We start from the raw sequence: 26,529 nt of genomic DNA, 5'->3' as shown, positions 1-26,529 counted from the left end.
GACGTGCAATATCCTTCACTTTGATTATTGTTGCTAAGTAGTTAACAAATTTCATTAATACACGTCTTAAGAGCGACTCTTTAGCTTTGTTCGTGTCTGAATTCGGCCGTTACCTGGTGGTAATTTAATCCTCTTCTCACGTTCGTGTTTACCAATCTCTTACATACACTCACTCAGTCGCTGTCGGTGGGTATTTTTTAATCATGTCGAGGAACGTTGAAATAAAGTACAACAAGGTGAGGAAATTTCGAATGTGCCGGCCCCACGTCGGGTGATCGGAAGCACTTTGATCGGCCGTTATGCGGTGGATGAATATGCTCACGATCGTACTTAATGGAATATCCCATCAAGTCCAAGATTTTAATGCAATTGCCCCTTTCAGCTCTTCATCAACAACACGTTCGTGGACTCGGTCACCAAGAAGACCTTTCCCACCTTCAATCCCATGACTGAGGAAAAAATTGCCGACGTAGCCGAAGCGCAAAAGGCACGGGAACGCCAACAATGGGAAAAACGCATTTTTCATTTTAAGAGTTTGTTATAGGAGGATGTGGATGTGGCCGTGGCCGCCGCCAAAAAAGCCTTCTCGCGAGGGTCACCGTGGCGCAGCATGAATGCCTCCAATAGGGGCAAGCTCATAAATAAAGTAACCAACCCTTAACTATCATATACTCACTGATAGTATTGCGCAAAACTCACCGTTGCATACGTTTCAGCTGGCAGACCTGCTAGATCGGGACAGTCAATACTTGTCCGAACTGGAAACTCTTAATTCTGGCAAGCCCTTGGACGCTGTAGTGGGCGAACTGATTATGTATTCGAACACCCTGCGGTACTACGCAGGGCTCTGCGACAAAATCCATGGGAACACCATACCAGTTGGTCAGTGCAATAACCGACAGTAGGTGATGGAAATGTAAACGCAGGGCGTAGATTAAGTCATTGGCTATTCACCATGTAACATCTCTCGCACGGATAATAGCTGATAAACTTATCTTCGACGCGCTTTTAACGTTTCACTGCCTGCTCGAAGGTTTTTTTCAATCACCCTCTACCACCAAAGTAAATCAGGGATTTGCAGACGGTCCTGGTTTTTCCATGACTAAGAAGGAGCCAGTGGGAGTGGTTGCCCAAATAATTCCCTGGAACTATCCCATTGGGATGGCGATCTGGAAAATTGGGCCAGCTTTATGTACTGGATGTACTCTCATTTTAAAGCCCGCGGAGCAAACCCCGTTAACGGCGCTCGTTTTGGCGGCCCTTACCAAGGAAGCAGGGTTTCCGGATGGGGTTGTCAATATTTTGCCGGGATACGGTCCTATCGCTGGGGAGGCTCTATGCTTGCATCAGGACGTGCGCAAAGTTGCCTTTACAGGGTCCACTGATGTAAGATGAAACTGTTTAGTATAGAGTGCCTGTTAAATTTAATTAACTTGCTAAAAGCTGATGAAAAGGAAAATTCCGCCAAATTGTCAAGATTTAAACACCGAAATCGTCTTTTCTCTCACAGATTTTGGCGGCGTATTTTTCAGCACTTGTGCATTTTTCCCGTTTGCAATTACTCCACTCCACTTTATCCAGTATGCACCGTTAAAATTTGCAAACATTTTGGGTTTCAGATTGGCCACAAAATCTTGGAATATTCAGCTAAATCGAACCTAAAACGCGTGTCACTCGAACTGGGAGGCAAAAGCCCTTTGGTGATTTTCGACGATGCTGATCGTGAGTCTGAATAGTTTTCCTTTGGACCCCTACTGAATTTTATCTTTATCAGTTGACGACGCTGTCAACATAGCCCATGCGGCAATTTTCGAAAACCAAGGTCAGAGTTGCTGCGCTGGTTCTAGAACGTTCGTCCAGTCCGGAATCTACCAGGAATTTGTCAGGAAGGCAGTGGAGAAGGCCAAGTCCAGGAAAGTGGGAAATCCCTTCGAAAACGGAGTCATTCAAGGGCCACAGGTATATTCAACAAACCCATGACGTTGAATTTTATTAAGAATTTCTTTTTGTAGATCGACAAACCTTCCCTGGATAAAATCCTGAGAATCGTGGAGGAGAGCAAAAAACAAGGTGCCAAACTAGAAACCGGTGGTAGCAGAATAGGGGAAAAGGGCTATTTCGTTGAACCCACCGTGTTTTCGGATGTCAAGGATGATATGTCGTGTGCGCTCAACGAGGTATGTTGGCCCTGAAACACTCTGCAGAGCTTAAATCGACTTATTTTTGAAGATTTTCGGTCCCGTACAAACAATTCTGAAGTTCGACACTTTGGACGAAGTGATCGAGAGAGCCAATAAGACGACCTACGGACTAGCAGCTGGAGTTATCACCAAGAACCTCGATAATGCCCTCGTGTTTGCCAATGCTGTAGAAGCTGGTTCAGTATGGTAAGAACGCTATTGCTTGTTCGACTTCTGGCTCCAACAAACCCATTTATCCCAGGATAAATACCTACGATTACATCACGCCTCAGACTCCGTTTGGAGGCGTCAAGAAGTCCGGCTTCGGGAAGGATTTGTGAGTATTTTTACTCTGTTGAGTACTCCACAATGAAGACTCTTAAGGTCGGTCCACGGAAACTTTTTCTTGAGCGTGTTCTATGTCGATGAACGTGACCAGGAAGGAATTTTCTTGCGCAACGGCTTGAACACCTGGAAATCGTATTGGGATATACGTATTTTGAAAATATTTAATTTCCAGGGGGGCCGATTCAGTGGACGACTACCTGGAAACGAAGGCCATCACTATCATGTTGCCAGTTAAAAACTGAGAGCTCTATGTTATGCCGCGCCTATGTCAGCCCCAGGAAGAGCTACAATTTTTGTTATACATGTTTTTTATTGATATATTAATGGTAATTTGTAAAGGTACTACTTTTTCAGGGAACTGATATTTCTTATACACGTAATCATAACAACTAACTTAATATCACTATTAATAAAACATAATTATAAAGAAAACACTACATTAACCCAGATCCCAGGCGAATAATGCCCTCACAACACCTAATCATTGTCGAAATGTTATTGATAATAGAAAAGACCCTAAACCAGAACCTTATCAAGACTAAACGATTTTAATTATTGATAACGACGGGTCTAAACTAATACGTGGGACATAAAACTCATTACATACGTCAACACAGACTTAAATCGAGGCTTATTGACCCTCCGAAGGTAATTCTGTCTGAGAGGCAATAAGGCAACGATTGAACTGCATGTTATTCCGCAAACAAACCATCGGATACACACCCGTAAAGCGAGGACATTTTTTTCATTAAAATTTCGTTAATATCAAGCAAATTCGTGTGTTAAACCTTAATGGAGATCAGTAGCGAATATGTAGCCTTGCTGTTGAAGCACGTAAAGCCGCTTTTCCACTGCATCTTTATCTGTGGAAACATCCAATATTACAAAATATTTGCTGCCATAAAATTCTTACATTTGGTTAGAAGCATCCGATCTTGAGGGTTGTGCACCTGTTGCGATAGACTGTGAAGCAGGATCTGGGCCGTTTGGTAGCGTTGGAAGCACTCCTCGGGGTTGCCGAAGAGCTCATCTAAAGCTGCCGACTGGCACTGAAACGTGGATGTTTCTCAATTTGCAACATTAAAAAAAGGGGTCTTTACCATCTGAATGGCGTGATTGTAGATGATTTTGTCTGCAGTAACGTCGGTTGTCCCGATTTTGTTCAGTAATCCGGAACTATTCAGTTGCTTGCATTCTACGAGGGTGGAGCGGAATTTCGAGTTCAGACTGGATACCACTACAAAAACTCTATGATTAATTTGCTGGTCGAAAATTCTAGACTCACCATTTTTGACGGTGGTGCTGGGCCTTAGTTGTCCACTCTTGAGCTGCTTGGTGGCCAAGGCTAAGCCGCTGCTCAGAAGCTGCAAAGCGCGCACCAAAAGTACCATTTGCTCGGTGCGTCTTTCCACTTCCGTAGCGGGAGCAGTCGCCTCAGTCGAAGAACATCTATTGACTAAAGCATTGATCGGAGTAGCCCGCTGCGCGGCCAGTTCGATAACGCAAGTACTTAACGCCAAAACAAAGTTGATTTTCGCTAAAGTTTCGTTGTGCTCCTTCTACAAATCAATTACATCAACAGTTGTTTTTTCCAATCTAAACCACCTACTTCCAAAAGAGTCTCCTCAGGCAACTCCGGGGCGAACGCAATAGGCTGCGCGTCACAGTTACTGGCGACAGTTTCAGCGTTCTGGAAGAAATGATGGTAGTTGCCCATCTCGGAGATTTCGGGCAAGGTCACGGCCCTCGTGCAAAAAGGTAACACCGGGCTGCGCCCCAAATTGTTGTTGTCGCTCAAATTGGGGCTGCTCAGAATGGAGACTCGAGCCAAGGGACCGCTCAACATAGGGGGAGAATTTCCAGGCATGGTTTTGGCACTAGTGGGGCTTATAGTCCATATGTTCGGAGGCGGAGGAGTTTCGCAGAGGGAACTAGAGGTGGAGCGACGTCTGCCACCTCCAGGCGGAGTTCCTATCACGAACTGGACCTAAATACGAAGCATTTAATAAGGTTGTTCACGTAAGAATCTTGGAGAAAGAATTACAGATGGGGGTGACAACGATGCTATATCAATATCAGTGCTGCGCTGCCGATCTGGCGGCCGCTTCACAGAAATAGGCTGAGAGCGCGGCACAGAGCTGTTGGTGACCTGACATTAAACAGAAATTCGCCATTATTCAGATAATTCATTAATAATCATGGACATTGTTTACCTCCACGGGTGACGCAGGTGGTTGCACCTCCTCCCCACTTTTTTTGACGTCGTTCCTTCGACTGTGCATTCGCTCGAAAGCGGCGCGCTGAGTAGGTACCGGAATCGGTTCGGAAATGGGCAGAAAATTGGGTCGGGTCGGGCTTAAACCCTCCGTCAAAATTGGTGTAGGCGGCGAGGCGCGAATTGGCAATTTGAAGCTATAACCAGATATGGCATTGTTACTTTTTCGCAGGTTTACACGACTAACTCTGGAACGTGGCAACGTTGCGCTTAGTATTTTTTTTCCTGATGAACGTCAAACATTCCCAAAACGCATAACCCATGTTGACTTGCGCAAAACCGACCTTGGTCTCACAAAACAAGCTGCGCAACACGCTATTTGCCGCTTCTTTTACGTGAAACGCAACGTTGCCACTCTCAAAATAATAAAGACGAATTTCCTCTACGAATATCAGTAAAACACGCTTACTTGACAGGTTTCTCCTTTTCTTTGTCCTTCTCCAAGCTCATATCGAAAGAGGGATTCGACCCGGTGGATGGGATGTGCGGAGGAACTATAACATAATCGTCCTCAGGACTAGAGCTGAGAGCGGTCCTTGCAGAACGCGGTGATTCTACAAGATGGGATTAGTGGAAGCGGGATTCCAAACCAACGCAAAACGTCGCAGTTTTAAGTGAATGCCCCAAAAACCAGAGCCAATCCGTGAATTGCAAAACGTGGCGAAAGTACTGTTATATGTCGGTTTTCTTACTTACCAGGTTGCGATCTGGGCGGTGTCGCCACCCTAATGGGCGTGGAAGGCTTCAGGGGCATCTTCGCCAGAGGAGAGTTCCCAAAGATTGGCATTGACAAATCTATGCAACAAAGGATCTCTTGGGTTATACAAGTATTTATCAGTCAATTAATTAGTGTTTAGAGCTGGTCATACATTTTTGTAAGCATGTACAAAGCGCATATGTACCTCCTTGGTTGGTTGCCACACTCTGAGGAGGATCCCTCTGCAAGAACTTGTGGTTGAAGAACAACTCAAAGTTCATTCGTTCCTTCGGGCTGCGCTTGAGCAGCCCCATGAGCAGATCATGAAGTTCTGGCGAGGTACTCGCGGGCAGGCTATTTAAAAACACATCTGAAGTCTTTCCAAAACTGCTCGCTCACACACACACAAACATACTTAGGAGTCAAATTAATGTTCTTCTCGTAGATACTCCTCAGTTCCTGAGGACTCCGCGCCTGGAAGGGTGCTTTGCCGGTCAGACACTGGAAAACTATAGTTCCCAAGCTCCACAAGTCCGCTTTGGCGTCGTACTGCAGAGACATGATCACTTCGGGCGCCTAAAATGTATGAAGTTGAAGTTTTGAATAGAACAAGGAGAATATGGGCGCTAACCATGTACATGGGGCTCCCGCAGAGGGTGGCGGCCATCACGCCGTCTTGGAGGAATCGGGCGAAGCCAAAATCAGCTAAAAGAAAATAATGGTTTATTGAATTTTTGATGATTGAAAAGAAGTCAAAGAGAACTCTTCTTTGGTTAAAAATTACAGGGGCGAAAGCCCTTATTTGGGCACCTAGTCTTATTTCAAGAGCAGAAAAAAGCAAATTTTACCGATTTTCAGTTTTATTTCTGAGGGCTGGGGGTGCGGCTTTGAACCGGTGTGGGACAGCAATATATTCTGCGGCTTGAGGTCCCGGTGAACGATTCCCTTCGCGTGGAGTGCTTTCATTGCTCCGGCTAGAACGCTGCTTTTAGAACCAGATTTCCAACCACGATACGGCAATTCCTACTTACCCAATTGGTTCAAAAACAGCCGAATAGTGTCTTCGCTCAAGCTGCCTTTAGCTGATAAATAAAACCTCATTGGTGGTACAGACAGAACCTTTTCAATTTATAAATCTCACCTGTTAGATAATCTGCCAAGTCGCCGCCATTGCAGTACTGCAACAAGGAAAACGATGTTATGAAACTCAATAGAAAGTGGTACAAAAATACAAGGAGTTCCACATGCAGGGTGTTTTTAAAGTTAATTTAAAATAAGAGGAAATCATATAGCGCCACCTGTGAACAAGGCGCCTTAAATGCGGTTGTTTTAGGCTTGGGGTTCATTTAGGCGATGACGTTTGTCAATGTCAAATATAGAGGGCTCTAGCAAAGGTTTAGGCAATTCTGATAGTTTTCCTAACTAAATAATAATTATTAGTTAAAACTGCATTTATATGATAGACCCAAAAGGATCCTCCTTAAGCCTTTGATTGCGTAAAGGTAATTTTCCATTGCGCACTCAGGGTGTGCCCTACCCTCTCCAAGCGGATGCATTCTTTCGGGTAGTCGCCGAGAGCAGATCACATTACGAATAATCGCATTCAAGGACGAATTTAGGAAGCAAATTTATGGGTTATTCCATGCTCAAATAATCGGCACAATTGATTTCCTAAAATAATGCTTCCTAATAATTCTAGATTCCATTAATCATCAAAAATACCGATGCGAACTCTCAAAAGTGAATATCCTCGTTATTGGAAAGGAAACGAGAGCAACTCCACGTAACACATTTTATTCACCAAAGTTCCGTTCGCTGTGGCGCCATAAGTAAACCATGAGCGGAGTAGAATGGAACCCCGTTGGGATACCGAACGCGCTTCCGGACGTTTCTGCGCGCCTCGGAAATCGCCAGGGCTCCGCCTTCCCTGTAGAAACGAGCCCGAGCAGACAAAATGTTTCGGTGGTGACGCCCCGTGATCCGCGAATCGCAAAGCAAACGATCCCACGCAGGTAAAACGTATAAAAGTAAATGCCCATATCTTATCTTATCTCGACAAGGCTTAGCTTTTCTGCCATAACAATTCTCTCGCCCATTACGCCACCTCTTAATCGTTGGAAGTTGTCCTCTCCGTGTCACGTGGACAGTTTTGCACCTCCAAATCGGGATTAAAAAACTATTACGCACAAGACAAGCTCTAGTTGTGTCTAAACCTACGAAAAGTAGACATCGTTAATTCACATGTAGTGTTGTCTTAAAAACTGTAGCTTGTAGACTTTTAGTGCCATACAATCGGACCGAGGATGGAACCGAGACGTTGCTTTGGACTGCTTCTCGTTCTTGGATTCACGTAAGTGGGTTTGTTGATTTTGTGCAGAAAATCGCACTCTCTGTTCCGGATTTGAGGGGCAAATGATTCCATTAGCCGGGCGGACGTCACGCTCATGCATATCTCCTTGGCTGATATCATAACATCCCTTTATCTATGGAAACCTAATACTTTAATGAGAGATTAAGCCCCATGAATCAATAATTGTGTTCCTTGTAAACAGGAAAACATTTTGAAATCATTGCATGAATCACACTTCTTAACATTGAGATTTTGCACGGACTCTTTCAAGAGAGCTTGCACTCAAGAGACTCTCCACTGTATCAGAATAATTACTCTTTGGTCATAGAAGAATCGACGTCACTATTTCGTTCATTCACGTCATAATAATTTATTAACGCATTCGATTGAGAAGTGCTAAAAGGTACGATGTTTGATCAACAGTCTTTATCGTGGTTTCAAGTACTGGGTTGACCTAGAAAACATTGCAATTAATGAGGAATAATGATCTAATCTAGAGGGTATTCCTTTTTAAAATTGTATCTTTCTACGCTCTGGGGAGTCCTTAGGGGGTAGGTCATCCGCCAGCCTAATAACTTAATTAAGCTCAATTTGGCCCACGCCAAACCCACTTAGAGCTGAAAAAATAAACCTAATTGCGCCTTAAAGACAGCCACCTTCTATGTGGCTCTAATTGCAGCAAACGTTTGAGGACACACTGTAGATAAGGGGATTACTTGGGAGCTGACTTATCGAAATGGTTGTGTAACAGTGACGTAGCTTTTTCCTGACGCTTGTTTTGAGCAAATTTGACCAATTACAAGATACTTTTCCCTTTGCAGATTTACCAGGATTCCGGCCTTAAGCCAGGAATACGATGTAAGTATAGGAATTCTGAACAATGTAATACTCATCAATCATGCAAACGGTTAAAAATATAGTTGCACGAACTTATCGGGTATTTGCTCAAAGATTACAACGATCCGATAGAAACGAACGACTTCGCAATATGCAAACTTTGTTCTAACACACATCCGTATAAAAAATACACGATATCATTAACAACTGCACGTAGAAATGATCATTTAAAGCGTACAGGCGAATGTTGGCTTTAATAATGTTCGCTAAGAAGTGGAAGGCAAGACTTATTGACGTTTATACATCTTAACACAGGACCAGGGAATCTGGGACAGACCAGAAGAACACGAGCAAAATTTCTTATCGACTCTGTGTGAAAACTACGACCTATACATTTACAATGAGAAAATTGATTGTTACGCCGCTCAATTCGTGCCTAAATCTCCGCTGTGGGTCATCGATGATGACTTGATAATTGGCCACACAATTTTGAAGAGGGACGTGGATGATCAGGTTGAAGGATCAGGCAGTTTGCCAGAATCGCTACCTGTTGAAGCTCCCGCACAAGATGAATCACAAATTAGTAATGGTAACATTTTAATCATATATTGTACATTCAAACTTCAATTTTTAGAAGGGAACGAGACTAAAGAGGTGGCTGAAGAACCGTCTTCTGATGCATCTGAAGACGAACGAACAAAAGCAGAGGCAGAGCCGCAGAGTGCAGATGAAGAGCAACTCTCCAATTCTGAGACGGACGCAAAAGAACTTCCAGTAGATGAGGCAGCTGAAAGTACCGGTGTTGTGCCTTCAGGTGAAGTTGAAGACGCTCAAGGGCAAGATGAGATTGCGGCCCCAGATACAAAAGAACAACCTCCGGACGGTGGTACTGGTTTGCAACCCGAAGAAGATAATGTTGACCCTGTTGAAGGTCAACCACAGAAAATTGATCCTGCTGCTGTATCTAATTCAGATAATGAAGCTGAAAGCGCTGTTGTTGCCACAGGTGACGATCAAGTTTCTAAAGATGTGAAAGAATCTGCGGTAGATGAAGCAGCTCAGGTAGACAATCAAGGTGTTCCTGCAGCTGAAGCAGAAAAACCCGCAAAAGAAGTACGTCTATCACCTTTTGCAGTGGCGTCTCTAGACACTTCTAATAAAGAAGAAACAGCAGTAACTGACAAGAAAATCCCTCTATTGGAACATGAGACTCTTAAGTCTGAAACCACACTCGCCCCACTAATCAACATAGCTAAATCAACTACCGTAGCCCCTAAAAAAGAATCAGAATTGTTGGATAATAAGCAATCCGGCAGTGCAGTCTTAGACAAGGAACCCCAAGTGGTTAATCCCTCTTCAGTTGAAGGGAGAGATACTGAAAAACATCTCTCAGCCCTATCTGTCAGCAGCTCCAGCAACAGTAAGCGATTTTCATAGTTTTATAACGTTGATTTACTAATTTTTCGTTTATAGATCAACCGAGCGCGGGAGAAAGCGCTGAAAACGTATCGAATCGAGGCAAAGATGTCACAATCTTGGTAGTCCTCTTTGTGGTGGTTTTGGTCATTGGAGCGGCAGCTTTCACTCATCATTTCATCAAAAAGCGTAAGCAGAGAACTGAAGAGGTGAAAACACTGAGAAATGGCGATGTGGACGCCACAAAGCAGCCGGGAGACGTCGAGAAAGGAGTCGAAATGAAGCCGCTTTTAAATCGCAACGACAAGCCAGTTATCATTAAAGAGTTCTCAGATACAAAGAAAGCAGTTGAGGCTTAAAAGGAAATGTGTTTTAGACGTTTTTTGTGATAATTTTCGGAGTTTTGAGTGTACAAAGAAACACTTTGTTTTCTGATCTATTTTTACAATAGTACTTCACAAAAGTCTTGAAAAGGCAAGTCGCAAAATAAAGCACATTAAAATGAGGCCTATGCGATGTAAATTAAAATTTAATCTAGAATTTGATGCATTAATATTTATGTAAAATAGTTATTTATAATAAAATTCTTTCTTAATGCAGGGTGTTTTTGTTCGCATTATCAACAGTTTGCAATCATACAGGATCAATATTTAATGAAATCTACTTGTTTGCTTACCTCCATGACTAAAAACACATGATTTGTTGTCTCCTTGCAGTCCAGTAAAGCCACCACATGCTCATGGTGCAGTTCAGTCAGTTCCTAAAAGATACATTTAGGATATTAAAGTCAAGTCAAATTAAATGAAACAGACCTTAAGGATTTTAATTTCTTTTCCTAGTAAATTCTGCGACTTGTTGAGGCTCTTTTTTGCAATACTCTTTATGGCGACAGGAAAGTGGTCCTAAAAATGTGGTTACAATAGGTTGTAAAGGATTAAAGTTATGGAGAAAAGTCTCCCTAACGTTCTAGGTCTAAGCATCTAGTCATCTTTTCTTGTTGTCGAAACCTTCAAAATCGACCTTGAGCTTATATTTCAAGGCCCAACCTGATCTTCAGCAATCACTAATTTCAACTATAGCATCTTACCTTCTTGCTGCGCCCTTTGAATACCACCGCAAAGGCCCCATGTCCCAATATATCTTTGGGGGCATACTCATAGTCACCCACTGAGTCCATGTCGTTGGAGATATGATATGAGCAACTTCAAAACTAATTTGTACGTGAATTCCTTTAAGAATAATGAAAATAAAAAATCAGTACTTTCAGAAGCAAGTTTTTCTACTAAAAAATACTCCTTATTTTTTCTTATTAATCTGAATCTTATTTCTTCTTATTACAATGAACTGTACCTAGTCCAAAATGAACTTAAACTGAGTAGGTATGTCTCTATCTGGTTCAGGAAATTCTTTTGTATGTTTCCAAACAAACGTGGTGCGATTTCAGAATAGAGATGCTAAAAATACATTGTTCCTAAACACTGACACGAATTTTGACTGGACTTTCGTTGGGGCGAAAAACGCACTACGTTTTAAAGTTCACATGTTGAATTTTGCTAAGTACGGACTGTTATCTAATTAACTGCGGGATTAGGTGAAAAAGGCACGCATGTTTGGAGAAAATCAGAAAATAAACAGGAAAAACTAACACTGATAAGAGAAAGCAGACATTTTTTTATTGATTATTTCGTACGTCAGCTGATTGTCAGCGGTGACAGGCAAACATGACAGGGCAGAGCATCTTGTTTTCAGCAATTGAAATTTTAGATATGTCGTCATCCAGATGATGCACCGTTCTACAGGTACTTCAATTTTCATACGCATTTATAAACACATTTTAGCTCCCATACACATATCTTTTAATACTTAATTATATTTGGCATTGGAATATGATATTAGATTTAAAAAGGATTATAAAAGAAGATAAAACATTGTTATAATTTATTTTAAAGGTAATGAGTGTATTTGTTTATTAATTCTTTTAAAATATGTGGATTTCGCTTTTATTATATTACAATAAATGGTATATTCTCGACGACAGTATTTTTAAATGTTTCACTGAATTGATAATAAAATAAATTCCTATGCGAAAACCGTGGTTTCATTAAATTGTTGGGTAACACTTCGCTAGATGCATCTTCGAGTAAATAATTAGTGTCTGCTAAAATTAGGTAAGTTTTGGATATATTAGAATGGTGATTCACTGATTGGCGTTTTTCTAGGAGATATGCATATTCTATTTTATACAGAAATTATTCACTCCTCAATTGCCTGGACACCTCATGCGAAAATAATGGTATAATCAAACATTTTCGCTATCAAATCAAATTACCAGCGTTTTCAATAATAAAGAGTTAGTTATGTATGTTTATAATAACTGTAACATAACAGGAAAACCATCAATTAGACCACTGTATTGACTAGTAACTGCTGGAAAATCGGGCCAATAAATATCTGCATAGCTAAATGGTTTTGACTTCGGTACCACCAGAGATTTCAGTTTCAATGACTTAGCTCCAATTTGAATTAACATTGAAGTAAACATTAATGCTTCTTGATCAGTGTGCAAACACACATTGTTTAACGAGCAAAGCTGCACGTGAAATCCTATTACAATAAGTCTAAATAAGTATACATACGTTTCATTTTAGACACCATCATCACGCCAATCACGAGGTTGATTTTATGTGGGTAAATATTATTTTTCGTATATTAGGAAATTGGAACGCTCCCATTTTCAATTGCCTTTTAATGCCCGTATTCATCATCTGTATTCAGACCGGGATCTTAGTCCTTGACGTCCGATACTTCTGGCGTCTCGCATGCCATTCGGCCGAAAATTCATTACCAATAGTAACGAAATCCTGCAAAAAAACCGGACTTTAAATCGACAGTTCGGGGAAGACAGATTGCAATTTTTCAAAAAACGCTTATGGTAGCTCGTCAACCAATATGGTTCTGAAAGTACTCGAAGCAAGGTTGCAACATCTCCCCCTACCCTACCAAAGTTCGCAGACAGTACTATCAGGTCGGCGGTTATCACCACTCACCATAGTAAAAGCGTTTTAACATGTCGACCACGTTTCAGAATTAGTACTCGCGTACCACCGAGCTGAGCTATACGGTCGCCGTTGGTCGGCAGTTTGGAACACACGTTGCTCGTTCGTCTTCGATTTCTCTCAACATTCAAAATGTGTTTTTTAATAAGAGTGTTAAAAAGTGGTTGCAACCAGTACAAGGAGACTTGAGGGCTGCGGTTCCTCCATATCTTATACCAGTGTCCTTTCCTTTTACAGTACTTAGTAATTTCTCCACTTTTTTTTGGATTAAAAATTGTTTTTGATTCGGTAAGTGTCGGTGCCTGCATCCTCTGATATTTGCATTTGGTTGCTAATTATTGTTGACTTGTATAACAGTTTTTGCTTGCAATGTGTGCGTAACCATCAGGGTCACATAGGTGTTATTTATAGCTAAATGTCTTTTTGCTTATAAAATTAACACCCAAAAGCCACTGCGATGTCACAATCACGACTTCTAGTTTGATTTCACTGGATTTTTCATTCCGGCTTGAGGCCCTACCGTTGCTGTCTCAGCGCGGTGTCATCGACTTTAACATTTGTTGAGTTTGTGTTAAATTTAGATAGTTTTTATTGTACTTTGTTCTCGTTTGAGGCACTTCGTGGTTGATTGTTTTTAGAACATGTCGGTTGGCAACTTAAATTACTGTGTGATGAAGTGCTGCTTAGCTAAACAATTAGATTTATGCGCCGAGAGGGGCGTTCTCGAGTTCCAAATTTTAACGATATTATCGAGTGATAGAAAGTTTGCCACAAGAACGCCTCATTTCGGTGCCATTTACCTCTCGATTTGCCCCATCATCAATCGATTTCCATCGGGAAGAAACCGCAGCTGAAACGTTACAAAACATCTGGAATCTTCTACTTAAAGAACGTTGGATTCGAGCACTATTTGCCCCTCGATTGATCTCCCCGCGAATCGATTTCAATTGCTGGAAAACTGCATCGAAACTGTGACAAAACCAATGGGGTACTTTCCATTCAAGTGCGGAGCTACCATGCAACTGCATCAAACTGAATCGATCTGCTTCTAACTGACTTTCATCTAGTTCTTCACAATTTTTCCACGTAATTTCCGGCTTTTCCATATTTTCGCCCTTCTAATAGATCCATCAAGGTCCGTTTTTTGTACGGTTGTCGTGGACCCCAGCTGGAAACATCACTGAACATGGCCCTCAAAGAGTCACGAATTCACATATTTGCTACTAAATTTCCACTTATCGCCATGACATAACCGGAATTGTAAAGTTTCCATGTAGCGACCGGCATTTGTTGTCAACCAAGATGGCCGGCGCATGACTGCATCGGAGGAAGCCCCGTTGACATCACCGTCGGGCCTGAACACAACGTTGTCACGTCCTTTTCGGCTCGCAATTCCTCCGCATTGAGGAGTTTTCAACTTTGCGTCTCTTGTACAGGGTGTTGCACCCCATCAAAGGCTATCCACCACAATTCCAGAACTGTAGGAGTTTTAGACGGCGCAACTCGGCAAAAAGGTGTAGAATTAGCGCCGCCGATATCAGATGTGACTGCCGAGTGACGCTCCATTGAGTCCTCTTGACGATAAAAGCGTTGTTGTCGATTCGTGCGATCGGCAACATCCTCTCTTGAACCCCCATCGAGTTGCGAATTACGAAAATGTTAAAAAAATCAAATTGGAGGAATTTGAAATTTACTGAGAAATGACTTTGCAGTGGTGGCGCACCTCCGGTGCCGCATAAGCTGGAGCGGCCAAATGGCAGCGATGCAGCGATGGGCATATGTTGTCACCCATAAGGCTTCTTCGCGAGACACCCGACTGACACAACCGTCGGACTTCAAGCGACGTTGCCACGTTCCTTAGATTGCCCCAACGTCGAGTAAATGGTTATTATCTGGCGAGGTGTTGATGAAGTCCCAATGCAGAAAGTAATGGCTGTTCAAACAGTACGCCGACAGGAAAACACCTCATAATTCGAGTGGTCTTAAAGTTTATAAGCCAAATGTTTACGTCGACCGACTCCGAAAATTGCAACACTCCGCTGAGAATGATTTACGCCAGTAGCGGGGAGAAAAGGGAATAACATTATTATGAAGGAAAACGATGATCGAGATGAAAAATGAGGAAGATCGAGAAAACAAAACCTAAAAGGAACGCGCGAAGGGGAATTCCGGCAATCATCAAGACTTCTTGGAAAGCTGATTATTGCATTTTTTTTATTTATTGTTCAATGGAATCGGATACTCGTCATGGGTGCTTCTTGACATATCAATAAATTAGCATGCGGAGTGTTTAACTAAATTTGTTCAAAGACAAATCCTGATGGGTTAGTCATCGGCGGTGGAAATATGTGATGTGTGCGGCATTTTTATTCACGGCAATGACCTTCGGTAACCGACGTAATTTGATAAGGTACAACTGCTAAGTACTTAAGTCGGACCAATCTTTATGCTCAAATTAATCAAGCTAAAATCTTTGTCCGAGATTTCAAAGGGATTTGCGCGACAACTCAGGGGGGATTATTTTCGATTCTCCATTTGTTTAATGTACAGCGTGTGTTTATTGAAACGTGTGTTGCTCACGTATTTCCCTACCTAAACCTCCGCGTTTGATGAATTGCACTCAATCCGGACAGATTCGATCCTTTAAAGTCATCAATTCCTCGCAAATTGGCGCTTTGTTTACCGAATTGAGTTAATCGTTAGTCATTTTCGGCATTTTTACCACCGAAAATTCTCCCTCGGGCTCAACGTGCGGCTCCCGTCAACTCGCCGCAATTAACGTTATTTACGTTCGTGCCGGTTGGCCGAATCGGACGGGGATAACGGCCGATGTTTACCCAGTCAAATGGCGATTTGCTTTAAAAAATTAAAAAAAAAAAAAAAAACCATCCAGTGTCGTAACTTCTTCCAAGAAAAATAACCCGACCGAAAGTCGACACGACCTTCGGGAATTTGTGGCGCTTTTTTACGTGAAAATATGCTTATGCAAATAATTTAAAGCAAATATTTAAAGAGGTTTCTGCACGTAGCGCGCATCTTCGCATAATTCGGCGTCGATCACCGAGAGCGTCTAAACTTCAAATCGCATTTACCTCGCCAAAGGCGGCGACAATAAATACGGGTGTTAGTGACCTAAACAAACCCGAATATCAACAATTCAAAGATAATCAAATTAATACTAATTCGGAAATTGCTCTTAACGAAATAATAGTCGTATTTCCAAGTGGGCTGCGCGCCGAAATGGCGTCCCGCCACTGCCGCCAATTGTCTTAATATATAATAACAACCGCCATATTCGTTCGGTTCGCGAATTCTAAATAGCGAAAGAAGAAAACACCGTGTTTATCTAGTCGCATCAACAAACCTAAATTTAAAAAAGCGGACGACTTTCTCGGCCCGCAAATAAATCCGACCGGAGAACGGCAACGTGGCGATTGGCAGTTGTTCCAAACCAAAATGGCCGCCCCCATAGAGCCCTGCAACGCAAAATTTACCACTGACGTCACCGTCATTGTTCCCAGCTCCGACCAGGGTTGCCGCGTTGCTTTCTAATTATCCGTAAAATATGCGGATTTTTTTCTGAAAACGTTGCATGTATATATTCATGTGTATTATTTTCAAATCGAAATTGCGGAAGTCAGGCCACGAACGTGTGGTAATAGATTTTATAAGAACAAAGTAAAAGTGGATTTCAATAGGTTTGCAATTAAATTATTATTTATTGCTGAATTAATAGTTGTTGCATTATTCAATGGGTTGTGACGGTCATTGCCATGCATGGGGAAATATGGTGTGTGTGTATGCTGGGCCGTGGTAAATCGTAGGCGTTTAGGGCGGCGAAAGACACCAGGGATATTTAGTTTCGATTTCAAAGCCCTTTTTCTCCGTGACACACGGAAGCCCAATTTTTTTCCCGTTGGACACCTTGTATCAGTCATCAGTTTATCAGCACCAGAAAGCAACTCCTTAGTGCTCCTCGCTGTGGCCATCTTCGTCGGCTTTCCGGCAATATCAGCAAGTGATTTTCGAGCGCCCCTCGGGCCTTCCTCCGCCGCTCGCAGAAGCGTTATTTCGATAACGGTTATTTGTCACGGACCGATTCGCCTGCGTACAATTTAATAACTATTTCGTGCGTTATTTTTGATGGCCGTTAAAAAACTAGATCTTCCGCTCAATGCATCGGACTAATAATAACACGTTGCTGCGCGGTTGGAACGGAACGTGAGAACATTCTTTTCATCATCAACGAATTTCACCAACCCACATTCAACTTTCACGGAACTGTTGAATTTTATTTTCAGACACCTCATCCAAATACTCAAAAGTTCCTAAATCCACCTCTACCGCCAAGACCAAGAAGCAATTCTGTGATATTTCAACCAAGCAACAAGCGCTTATCCCACACCTGTGATCTTTATGAAGAGTATACTATAGTAGATCAGTAAGCTTTATACTATAAGGACCTGGAACATGACCAATAGCAGCGGCAACACGATGCAAGACCGCAACCAGGAAATATTGGGCCATCAGAAGCTGATGGACGATGTGCAGATTGAACACGAGACCCCGGGGCAGGTTCGAAATGGCTGTCAGAGGCAGAGGTTGTTAGGTGAGTTGAGGCCTCACGAGGAAGTCAGGAGTAATGTTTTATACATACACACACATATATATATATATACATATATGTACATGTATATTTAACAGGAAATCGGTCAGCCCCCACTCTGGTTTTGCCGACCCACCAAATCAGTGCTCCTAGTAAGTTAGACAGGAGACGCTCCTATAATAGTCTGGTGGGGTCTTTTAATAAGTTTCGGATGTCCATAGGGAATGGCTCTAAGGATTTGCCCAATCACGTTTGGAATAGGTAAATCATTTCTATGAGTAAAACTGCCGTTGCTGGCAACGTCGCTTTTGTCATTTGTTCGCAACTAAGGCATAAGGGCCTGCACGAACCGCTGCCGCTGGTGCCTCCCTTGAGAGCTTCGCGGCGTTGTCACTTTGCCTCCGGCTTCCTAATATACTGGGAGTAGTTATTTACGAAACTAAAATTAGCTTTGAGGTTTATTTGGAAGCCAATTAGTTCGAGAGAGGTTGGCACGGGGCACAAAGATTTGTTAATTATTTTTAAGCGGTTTTCGAGTGCTTATACGAGATTTTAATTGCCGAAGTATAAAATGCACCCGGTTTGACGCAACTTTACGATATTTTTCCTTCAATTTCCATCAACAAACAACAAGTTTTGATGCCAGTTTTGAGCCGGCGAGCGATTAAAAAGCGATTATTAACGGCTCCGCTGCGCCCAACCTAGTTTATTATACAATAAATTGGTAATCGCAGATTTCATTATTACATTTCGGCCAGTAATTATTGATGGAAGTTCTCAGAAATCCTTCATCATCTGTAGGGTAATCGCTAATTAGCTTTTTTTTTCGTTCTGAGCATAATGCAAAGTCCGGCGGTTTCAGTTCCAGGTCAAGTGCGCACCGGAATAATCTTGATGACAAGGTTGTCCGGGTGATTTTTTCACAACCTCAGTTCCTTCATTATATGTAACATGGTCAAGTGCGTAAATTGCCGTCAGGCAGCGCGACTGCGCAAAGGCTCGTTTTGATCTCAGAAACTTATCAAAGGTTTTCACTGGCCTTTGCGGCAGTGCGGTAATCGGTGTTTGGTAACCGCTCACCGCCATTCGTACTTGTGCGCTGGCGGACCCACGTTTTACGGCACGAACCGTATCTTGCCCAGGGCACCATTGCCTACTCGACTACAATTAAAATCCCATTTCCGCGATTAGCGATGGTACTGGGTAATAACCGTTAATATTGGTGAAAATGCAAATTTGATGACTGGGCAATTTTGCATTAAGAACGAGACTATTTCGACCGCAGACCCGCAGGCCGATTGTCGAGCACGAACGAAAATAAATTCGATAACGAAATGGATAACGTCCTTATGGAACCCCCATCATGCGGTGGCTCCAAACAGCCCGAATTACCCGACTAATGAAAAACCCATGATGTGACCTAGACGTAAACACGCCTTATCTCTAAAATAGCATACGGAACTTGGCCAAAAATTCTTTTTTGGAATCTACTTTACTACATAGTCCAGACACTACGACATTTTATATTAGTCGTGTGATGATTTCGGTGAATGTCTCACACCTAACAGTGTTGCGTGCGGAATTTTTGGGGGATTTTCGGGATGCTGGGACGCCTCGCGGCACTTTTCTTCAACGGTTGTACAACTGCAGCAATAAAATCTGCGCTTTCGCTCGCCGATGGGGCCCCACAAATAGCCTAACGAGACCAAAATTGTGGTTGCACGAATGCCGTGCGATTCCTGGTTTTTCGGATTTCGCAGCGAGGCCTATTAATATCGTTTCGTATCGACTGCCGACTGCTACCAAGAACACCCTTAAACTGCTTAATCCGGCTCAAAGCCGCGACATCCCGACAACAGCCCCAATCCTTTGCTCCGTTGTTACATCCGCATTTATATGCTGGGGATTGGGATATTAATGGAATTCACCAGGATTAACAAAAACTACAACTACTACTGCATCAGACAGGGACTGACCTAATAAAGTGATGTGCGTGCTGGCATGTAAACTGAAAAATTGACCATGTTAAGTGTGGGGTCGATGAATGCGGGACTCAAGAAATGCTTGTCTCAAGTGTCAATTTTGGCCAGTAAAGCCACGTATTCTGGGGAGGAGGCCTGGGCCCATACTTGGTCAAGGTATGCTTACCTATTAAGACTGCAAGAGCTTACCGAGCAGCTCAGTTTGTCGCCAATTCCGTTACATGGTTTCCTTACCCGGTTGCCTCGATTCATGTCGAATCGAAATGTAAAACGAAAAATCACTCTAAATTTCTTTCTTCCTCTAAGTCTTTCTCCTAAAACTATTTTTTTCGAAAATATATTTACATGAAATATAAAAATGAAGGAAAATTGACAGCTGTTTACACCACCGCATTTTCCACGACTCAAACCTCTCCCGTCCTTCTTGTTGCATTTCTCTCAGTTCGATTCCCAATTCATGAAAGTTTCTCCCTCACTCTTCCATCCGTCTTTTCCACGAAGCAATCTCCCCCTTTCAGCTCGCATCCTGCCCCCGTGAGGGCGAACGGACGAGTAAGCGTTGCTTGGCGTCTCGGCCAATTGCTTCGCGTTTTCCTCAACTTCCGTTTTGGGGTGGATCGAAGCGTACGCTGGAGCTTTCCGCAAGGCTGAGCAGATGCACCATCGTCATATGAGTCTACTCGTTCAAGTGCTTGTCCGCCATTGATTTTCAAGCGCCTAAAGCTTGTTCGAGCGGTACTGTTTTCTCATTGACCACATATTCTCACTGGCGAGTAACATGCGCGCGTGGACACATATTTATGTCCACGAGTTATTTATTATATGCCGGTTATTTTAGCGTGTTTTGTTCAGTTTCCAGTAGGAAAATTCGAACCGGAGCGCGCATTTATGCACTTACGTCAGTGGCATGGGTGACGGCCATTTTCGTAAATGAATGACAGCCCTCTACTTACCGCAATTTGGGAAAAACTTCACTAGATAAATGCTCACTTTATTATTAGATCGGGAAATTTTCGGTGAATTAGTGACTCGACCAAAAACCACACGAGAATTATTGAAAGCAGCAACAAATTTCTTTAACCTTGAACATTTCACTAGAATTGACTTCCCTTGCCTGATTGTTTTACGTGACGAAACAAAATGGCCGCGGGGCCGTTGCTATGGGAACCTTGCGCGACTGACAGATTTCAGACCTGTCTGCATAAACGATTTTTGCGAAGGTTCCTTCCCGCTTGATGACATATTTTACGTCAATTATTTAACTGTTTTGAAATCAATTGTTTTCAGTCCGCATTATGTGAATCCGGGAGACACACACTTAAATAATTTACATTAACATCTCATTATCAAATAAACAATAAAAATATATCCCCACATAGAGAGATTTTACAGTCACGAATTGATCATTTGTTGCTTAACGTCGTCAAAATAAGCTCGCAAAAATCCCAGTCCCATAACGAAATATGCTGTAAACCATTATCAGGAAGTGCGTTTGCATCAATTTCGTGTATTTATTTTCGCTAACAATGAGATACAGTGTTATAACGCAAAATCCGCCTTCGAAGTGCAACTGCTCCTATTGCGACCGTCAGAAGCTGATGAAGCTGAATGATGAGAGGAAATTCGCGGAGTTTCAGTGAGTTTATGCGGAAAATCAGTTGATGATTATTCTTAGTAAATTAATTTTATTGCGATTTATTCCGTCGATGCCAAGGATGTATCCCCGATAATCAGAGATTTAAAAATAGTTCCATGATTAATTGCAATTATTATGTTTGCACAGTCGTTAATTCGATTTTTCTTAACGAAAGATTAAACACGCGCTCGCCAGTTAGCGATTTGATGAAAGTTCGCGGTAAAAGCCGCAAAAGAAACGCCATTCTGTTGCAAGACCAAATATAGCGGTGAATTTAATTGATAATAATCGTTCGGTAACTTTCGCTTGAAATTCTGATCGTTGCAAAATCCCTTTCAGGTACAGGCAAAGCAGGTTCAATGCGCGCAGGATCCGCAAAAGAGTAGTGTTCAAGCATGGCGACTGTAACGTGGTGCAGGGCAATGTTGCCAAACGGAGGCGGAAGTATCTGCAGGTGAGAAACCATGCGACGATGCCCCCAAGAAAAGGAGAAACCTGTTTCCGTCCGTGCGTCAGTTTTCCCATCCATAGAAATCTGCCACTCATCATTTCATAATCGCTGTAGATGCGTATGATAGATTGCGAATAAACTGTCAAATTTTAGGACATATTCACAACCTTAGTGGACGCCCAGTGGAGATGGACCCTTTTAGTATTCGCCATGAACTTCCTCTTGTCATGGCTGCTCTTCGGCCTCATATGGTGGCTTATCGTTTTCACCCACGGGGACCTGACCATAGATGAGCAGACTTTGGTGAGTGCTCGAGAAGACTCCCCCTTTTGGTTTCTAAGAGGAGTTTTCTTGCAGAACGGCACAGCCCCTTCGACTCCCTGTCTCATTGGCGTGCATAGTTTCATGACCGCGTTTCTATTCAGCGTGGAGACGCAACACACGATCGGTTTCGGCACACGAGCCACCACCGAAGAGTGCCCCGAAGCCATCTTTATTTTGTGTATTCAAGCCATTGTCGGTAAGGAATTGCACCCGCGGTGGAAATAATTTCGGTAGTACCCGTTGCGGGATAGTGTCGTCCGCCGTTGTCATGACAGATGGAATAACTCGAGATTGTTTTTGTTTGTGGCGTACTTCCGTCTCTATCAATCGAATGGCGATAGTGAGAAGAAATGCTTGTGCTCTAGGGAGGAGTAATGTATAAAGCGTTGCCTACCGCGAACACCAACATGGTGATTTGGATGTATGTGTTTTAAATCTCGACGCAATATAACTCCCTCAAAGGGATATTTCACTGCGTCCACAGGCTTCAATTTGCTTCGTGCTCATGTTTTATCCCTAAAGGTCGGAACTTTTTCTGGATTAATTCCAAGAAACAATCTCATGTTAAATTGATATTAAAAACCACATTGATTTAACAGTTTCCCATTTGGATATCTTATTTGCCTTTTTTTCGTTTGCTTAAAGGCAATTTTGTGCCCTCAACAGCGGCTTAATAAATTGAGAAACTCACATTTATAGAGACGAAAGACATCGTAGTGATGAAACATTTTTCCCACTCGACCTTAGATTTGTTTGTTACTAAAGGCGCAATATGGGCTTATCGATTATTAGCGAAATTTCCATAAGCAAATAATCGAATATCTTATTTTTTTAGGTGTAATGATTCAAGCCTTCATGGTGGGCGTGGTGTTCGCCAAACTCTCCCGTCCGAAAAAGCGAACGCAAACTTTGCTATTCTCAAGAAACGCTGTGATTAGTCATAGAGACGGTGTACCTTGTCTCATGTTCAGGTAAGTTACTCTTACAATTAGTCACGGGTAAAGAACGCAAACGTTGTGATTCAACAGAGTGGGCGATATGCGAAAGAGCCACATCATTGAAGCCCACGTGCGGGCGCAGCTCATCAAACACAAAGTCACCAAAGAGGGGGAGCACTTACCCTTTTTCCAGACTGAATTGAAGGTAAAGGTAACTGAACTTTTTCACACCCCCGTATCTGGCACATCTTGCAGTCACAGGCTTTAAATGAAACCGCTTTGTCCTTCACTTTGTAGGTTGGAGGGGATGGAGATGAGGACAAGATCTTCTTCATTTGGCCTACGACTATTGTTCATAAAATCGACAGCAAGTCTCCTTTGCATAACATGTCGGCAACAGATTTGCTAAGGGAGCGGTTCGAGATCGTTGTCATATTGGGTACTAAACAACGTCACGTTAATCAGGTTAACAAACTGACAAAAATCTTGCAGAAGGAGTAATAGAATCCACGGGAATGACCACTCAAGCTCGGTCCAGCTATTTACCCTCGGAGATCTTGTGGGGGCATAGATTCGAGTCCCTGATCTCGTTCAGAAAAGATTCAGGGGAGTACGAAGTGGATTATGCCGTCTTTAACAACACTATAGCGGTGGACACTCCGCTTTGCAGTGCCAGGGAGTTGGACGAACATAGAGCTATGTTCAGTGCCGATGGATCAGGTGAGGAAGACGCTCGTTTCCCAGCGATTTTAGACCCCAATTACTTGTTTTCCGACAATAAACAACAAGATAATAGATTAGTCACTGGGTAGGGTACTATTAGGAAGTAAATACTTCATAAACTCGGCAGACGCCAAGGTGAATTGAAACCAACGGTGGAAATAATTTCGTCAGATGTCGTCATGACGGCCATAATCACAATGTTGTTCATCGTTGTTTACCTTTGAGATTGAGCGTATGAAGTGTTGCCTACCCAAAAGGTTTCCAAATTGTCATTCTGTCATATTTACGGGCCTAAAATCGCTGATGACTTTCTGATTCCCCTACTTACGTTGCGTGCTACAATGAATTGATCATATGTTTTCAGAAAATTCCAAATTACTAACAGTTAAAACGGCCGGTAAGAGAAAAATTAATGAGAATTTTTGTTGTGGCTTCAAGTTAGCTTGGCACTTAACAGAACAGCTTTTAGAGCTTATTAATTTTCTAGTCTAATTCATGCAGCTTTCGCTTTAAGAAAAGAGACGGAGTTTAGGTAGTGTTGATTACGTGCTATCACTATTTAAAAATGGCGTGAAGCATTAGAATTGCCAGAGGTAGACTAAGATAGGGGTGTTCCCATGACGTCACAATTCTCGATGGCTTTTAAACGCAGGGCTTTTTGGCGCCGTCCGTTTTTAACGATCTTGGCTCAGCCGCTCTCCACGTGCCTTTCCCATCCGTCCATCGCCTCAATTTGCCTTTTGCGTTCCAGATCACGTTCGATCCAGCCTCTTCCCTTCTTTGCGCACCCAATCCAGTGATAGCTTGTCCAGCCTGGACTCGATGTTCATCGATGACGGACACATCGAAATGAAGATCCCCCAGCGCGTGGACAGTCATCAGGACATGAAGTATTTTTCCAACAAGGCCGAATTCTCGCGGATCGAAAGCCATCCTAACATGAAATTTGCCGGCAAAAATGGCGTGAAAAAGGATTGCGTCATCAATATGGCGGATGGGGTCAAGAGCGATAGCGGTCATTTTAGCCGTATCGACAGCCATCTTGACATGAAAACGATGCCTAATATACACGAGGACGAGGCAGAGAGCTGCCATAGCAGTTATTTGGAGATGAAGGTTCCGGTGCCCAGTATCAACGTTACCATTTCGGAACCTGACGAAGGCGTCGCTCTCCTGGGCGACGAGGGGAAGCTTCAGATTGAGGTCGTTTGAGGTACTTAGATCTGTAGGTGTAATAGTATTATTTTTACCAAATGAGAAAATAATGGGTATTTTTGCTGTCGTTGTTTTAGTAAGGTTAGACGAGAAGCGTTTTAGCTGTGGCTGTAATGTAATAAATAGGTTTTATTGTGTGTTGATGGAGAGTGTGAGGGTTTGCGAAGCGCAAGTGATTGTTGATAAATAAGCCGCGAGTATTTATTTTTCACTGTAATGTTATTTATTATACATGAATTGAAGGAAGAGTAGGAGTACATAGTTTTTTTTTTTAAATAAAATAACCAAACTCGCCCACTCTCATGGACCTAGAACTTTTTCTCCCTCCGACGTACCTATGCGCAATAGGTTAATACATGGCATATTTAACACATCTACGTATGCTAACGTCCTTTTAAGTATACACGAGATGTAATGGAATGAAACCCTATTATGTAATGCGACAAAGTGATTATGATAAGATTTGGATGCCATAAATGATCACGTATAACATCACGATCAAAGGTCTTATGGGATTATGGACCGAGTGCGGGGAACTTTTTGAGGTTCTCCTGTGAGTGAGTTCACGTGAAACAATCCTACTGAAAGGCGGGCAAAAACTTAGTTTTGGTAAGGCTCTCGTTTGCATGAGGAACTGTGCACCTACCTGTGGCTCACATGTGGCAAAGAACCGGTAAGGCTGCACGCCGTGGGGCGCATAAATGGCGTTTTCTTCGGCAAATCGGGTTAGTTGAATATTTTCGTTCGCTTTTAATATCAGACTCTTAAAATACATTCCCATAAAAATATTACACAAAACTGAACATTGACGTAAATTATCCGTATTGTTGTCCAATTTAACGGCTAAGGTACGTGCACTTTTACTATTATTGTACCGCTAGTAATTTGATTGTTTTTTCTGGGGCGTCCTAGCAATCTCTAGTTTCTCATGAAGGTAAAAATTCTTCAGGTGGTGGATAACATGGTGAATCATTTTCTGCCATTCCTTTTCCCTCACACATAGGGTGCCGTTAGATACATTAGCGCCTACTACCCATTTGACATCTATGCAAGGGGCTGCTTCAAGGGAAAAATGGAATTATAAGCAGTTAACATTAAGTAATTGTTGCTAAAGTAACTACTTTTACTTAGAGAGCTGATGAAATATTATCTCTTTTACTTACCAGGCGTCATATTAGTAATGCAAACGGAACAGTGCATTAAGAAAATTGTAAGGGACACTAAATTAATGGAGCGCATTTTTAATTCAATTTTTTTTAATAAACGTATTTTATGTCAATTAAAGTGTTTAACTAATACTTTAAATTCTTTTTCAGTTGTATCAGACAATTTATTGGAATTTCTAATGTTTTGACCTAGTCCGAAACTGTAGTTTTATACCCTCATATCGCATTTGCTGCTATCAAAAAATACTCTACTTATCAGCACTGATCAAGTGCGGATTATCAAATCGTAAAAATCGCAGTATTTTGATCCAATACGGAAATATTAAAAA

General features: G+C 42.3%; 4 protein-coding genes and 1 long non-coding RNA gene across 14 annotated transcripts; 3 read left to right on the top strand and 2 right to left on the bottom strand.

Annotated features, from left to right (window-relative positions):
• The first annotated feature begins 9 nt into the window (after positions 1-9).
• On the top strand, positions 10-2,960 carry LOC136340157 (aldehyde dehydrogenase X, mitochondrial). Its single transcript, XM_066283980.1, has 11 exons — positions 10-236; positions 383-487; positions 545-646; positions 717-882; positions 1,082-1,386; positions 1,620-1,722; positions 1,775-1,959; positions 2,013-2,177; positions 2,230-2,387; positions 2,443-2,517; positions 2,701-2,960. The coding sequence occupies exons 1-11, from the start codon at positions 204-206 to the stop codon at positions 2,768-2,770; spliced, it is 1,467 nt and encodes a 488-aa protein (XP_066140077.1). The 5' UTR covers positions 10-203; the 3' UTR covers positions 2,771-2,960.
• Atg1 (serine/threonine-protein kinase unc-51-like protein Atg1) lies at positions 2,819-11,799 on the bottom strand. Of its 2 annotated transcripts, none has more exons than XM_066283965.1 (19): positions 11,454-11,799; positions 11,191-11,332; positions 10,916-11,005; positions 10,780-10,863; positions 6,642-6,678; positions 6,532-6,582; positions 6,349-6,474; positions 6,132-6,205; positions 5,916-6,076; positions 5,673-5,854; positions 5,500-5,598; positions 5,213-5,357; positions 4,742-4,940; positions 4,573-4,677; positions 4,138-4,515; positions 3,814-4,087; positions 3,629-3,765; positions 3,442-3,577; positions 2,819-3,391 (listed from the first exon to the last, which is right to left on the bottom strand). In XM_066283965.1, the coding sequence occupies exons 2-19, from the start codon at positions 11,278-11,280 to the stop codon at positions 3,318-3,320; spliced, it is 2,442 nt and encodes an 813-aa protein (XP_066140062.1). In that variant the 5' UTR covers positions 11,281-11,332; positions 11,454-11,799; the 3' UTR covers positions 2,819-3,317. The 2 variants fall into 2 exon arrangements, with proteins under 2 accessions (XP_066140062.1, XP_066140063.1); XM_066283966.1 differs by having other exon boundaries at positions 5,706-5,854; positions 11,454-11,798.
• LOC136340158 (neurofilament medium polypeptide-like) lies at positions 7,609-10,699 on the top strand. Of its 2 annotated transcripts, none has more exons than XM_066283981.1 (5): positions 7,609-7,850; positions 8,672-8,708; positions 9,003-9,276; positions 9,322-10,107; positions 10,161-10,699. In XM_066283981.1, the coding sequence occupies exons 1-5, from the start codon at positions 7,804-7,806 to the stop codon at positions 10,460-10,462; spliced, it is 1,446 nt and encodes a 481-aa protein (XP_066140078.1). In that variant the 5' UTR covers positions 7,609-7,803; the 3' UTR covers positions 10,463-10,699. The 2 variants fall into 2 exon arrangements, with proteins under 2 accessions (XP_066140078.1, XP_066140079.1); XM_066283982.1 differs by having other exon boundaries at positions 7,611-7,850; positions 9,003-9,270.
• Positions 11,800-13,156: 1,357 nt separating the features above from the next.
• LOC136340152 (G protein-activated inward rectifier potassium channel 3-like) lies at positions 13,157-25,304 on the top strand. 8 transcript variants are annotated; one of them, XM_066283971.1, is made up of 12 exons: positions 13,158-13,447; positions 17,461-17,768; positions 17,864-18,026; positions 21,723-21,837; positions 21,988-22,137; positions 22,192-22,354; positions 22,994-23,129; positions 23,187-23,307; positions 23,394-23,535; positions 23,589-23,816; positions 24,184-24,216; positions 24,571-25,304. In XM_066283971.1, exons 2-12 carry the CDS (start codon positions 17,630-17,632, stop codon positions 25,029-25,031), a joined length of 1,851 nt encoding a protein of 616 aa, XP_066140068.1. In that variant the 5' UTR covers positions 13,158-13,447; positions 17,461-17,629; the 3' UTR covers positions 25,032-25,304. The 8 variants fall into 8 exon arrangements, with proteins under 8 accessions (XP_066140065.1, XP_066140068.1, XP_066140066.1 ...); XM_066283972.1 differs by having other exon boundaries at positions 13,160-13,447; positions 23,187-23,301; XM_066283968.1 differs by having other exon boundaries at positions 13,157-13,447; positions 21,988-22,354; positions 23,187-23,301.
• LOC136340163 (uncharacterized) lies at positions 25,091-26,359 on the bottom strand. Its single transcript, XR_010732268.1, has 2 exons — positions 25,681-26,359; positions 25,091-25,615 (listed from the first exon to the last, which is right to left on the bottom strand). It is a non-coding gene; the product is annotated as an uncharacterized lncRNA (long non-coding RNA).
• Between the last annotated feature and the right edge of the window lie 170 nt (positions 26,360-26,529).

This window comes from Euwallacea fornicatus, chromosome 7, assembly GCF_040115645.1.
Source record: "Euwallacea fornicatus isolate EFF26 chromosome 7, ASM4011564v1, whole genome shotgun sequence".
Classification (NCBI taxonomy): Eukaryota; Metazoa; Arthropoda; class Insecta; order Coleoptera; family Curculionidae; genus Euwallacea; species Euwallacea fornicatus.
This window is presented reverse-complemented; position numbering and strand designations above follow the sequence as displayed.